This window comes from Daktulosphaira vitifoliae, unplaced genomic scaffold (genome assembly GCF_025091365.1).
Source record: "Daktulosphaira vitifoliae isolate Bord-2020 unplaced genomic scaffold, ASM2509136v1 Scaffold_447, whole genome shotgun sequence".
NCBI lineage: Eukaryota > Metazoa > Arthropoda > Insecta > Hemiptera > Phylloxeridae > Daktulosphaira > Daktulosphaira vitifoliae.
This window is the reverse complement of record NW_026100012.1, coordinates 1-1276: the sequence shown is the minus strand read 5'-3', so window position 1 is coordinate 1276 and position 1276 is coordinate 1. Positions and strand designations below refer to the sequence as shown.

Sequence of the window (1276 nt, the reverse complement as noted above, 5' to 3'; positions counted from 1 at the left end):
TTGAACAGGTTACAATTGTGCCATCACTATTGTGCTCAAAGTATAGATTCTTTGTGTACTGTTTATTCATTGTGTATTACGTATACGTACCTAGTAAATTATGTCGTCACAAGCCCAGAAGCGAAAGCACAAAACACTGACAATTAAAGAAAAATGTGATATTTTAGACCGTTTAAATCGTAATGAATCTTTTAGTAGTTTAGCAAGTGAATATGGCGTAGGCCGATCTACAATTTATAATATTAAAAAAAATCATGAGAAGATTAAAAACTTCGTATCAACTACTGACTGTGGGCCAGGCAAGAGACAGACACTCAAGAAAGCTGAACATCCAGAAGTGGAAGAAGCTTTGTACATGTGGTTTCTTCAGGAAAGAAATAGGCATGCTTCAATTTCGGGACCCATGTTGGCCATGAAAGCTAAGTTTTTTTATAAGGAAATTATAAAAAAAGATGATTTTGTGGCTAGCAAGGGATGGTTAGAACGTTTTAAAAGTCGTCATGGCATACGTTTAATGACTATAACAGGAGAGAAACTTTCTAATGATGCTACCTGCATAGAGCCATTTAAATTAAGATATTTGCAAAAGGTGAAAGATTTAAATCTTAACCCATCACAAGTGTACAATGCAGACGAATCAGAACTTTTTTGGCGTGTGATACCAAACAAAACTTTCGTTTCCTTTAACGAAAAATCCGTACCTGGGCGAAAAGTAAGTAAAGAGCGTGTAACCATACTACCATGTGCAAATGCTGCGGATAAACACGCGCTAAAAATGGTGGTCGTTGGAAAATTGAATAAACCACGTGCATTCAAAAACATTGATTTGCCTGTACATTATTATGGTCAAAAAAGTGCGTGGATGACAAAAGACCTTTTCAGGAAGTGGTTTGATGAATGCTTTGTACCAGAAGTTAAAAAATGGTTGAAAAATCATAATTTTCCTCAAAAAGCGTTATTGCTTATTGATAACGCTCCCGGTCATCCGTCTGAAGAAGAACTGACAACTGAGGATAAATGCATCACTGCGATATTTCTTCCACCAAACTGCACTGCACTGATTCAACCAATGGATCAGCATATCATTCAGTTTGTCAAGCAAGATTATAAGAAAAATCTACTTCTGAAAGCTGTATTAAAAGATCAGCCAATAGAAAAAACTTTAAAAGAATTCAATTAAAATTACAATTAAAAGAATATGAAAGATTTGGTTTTTGCTCTTTGTCAATCGTGGAATGCATTACCTTCGTCAACTATTACATCGTCTTGGAAAAAG

At 35.2% G+C, this 1276-nt stretch overlaps 1 protein-coding gene across 1 annotated transcript; it reads left to right on the top strand.

Moving 5' to 3' along the window:
• Window positions 1-100: 100 nt before the first annotated feature.
• Window positions 101-1132, top strand: LOC126909486 (jerky protein homolog-like; the record flags this gene model as incomplete). The annotated part of the gene is made up of 1 exon (XM_050691915.1): window positions 101-1132. A coding segment is annotated over exon 1 (1032 nt), but the record flags the coding sequence as incomplete, so codon positions are not given.
• Between the last annotated feature and the right edge of the window lie 144 nt (window positions 1133-1276).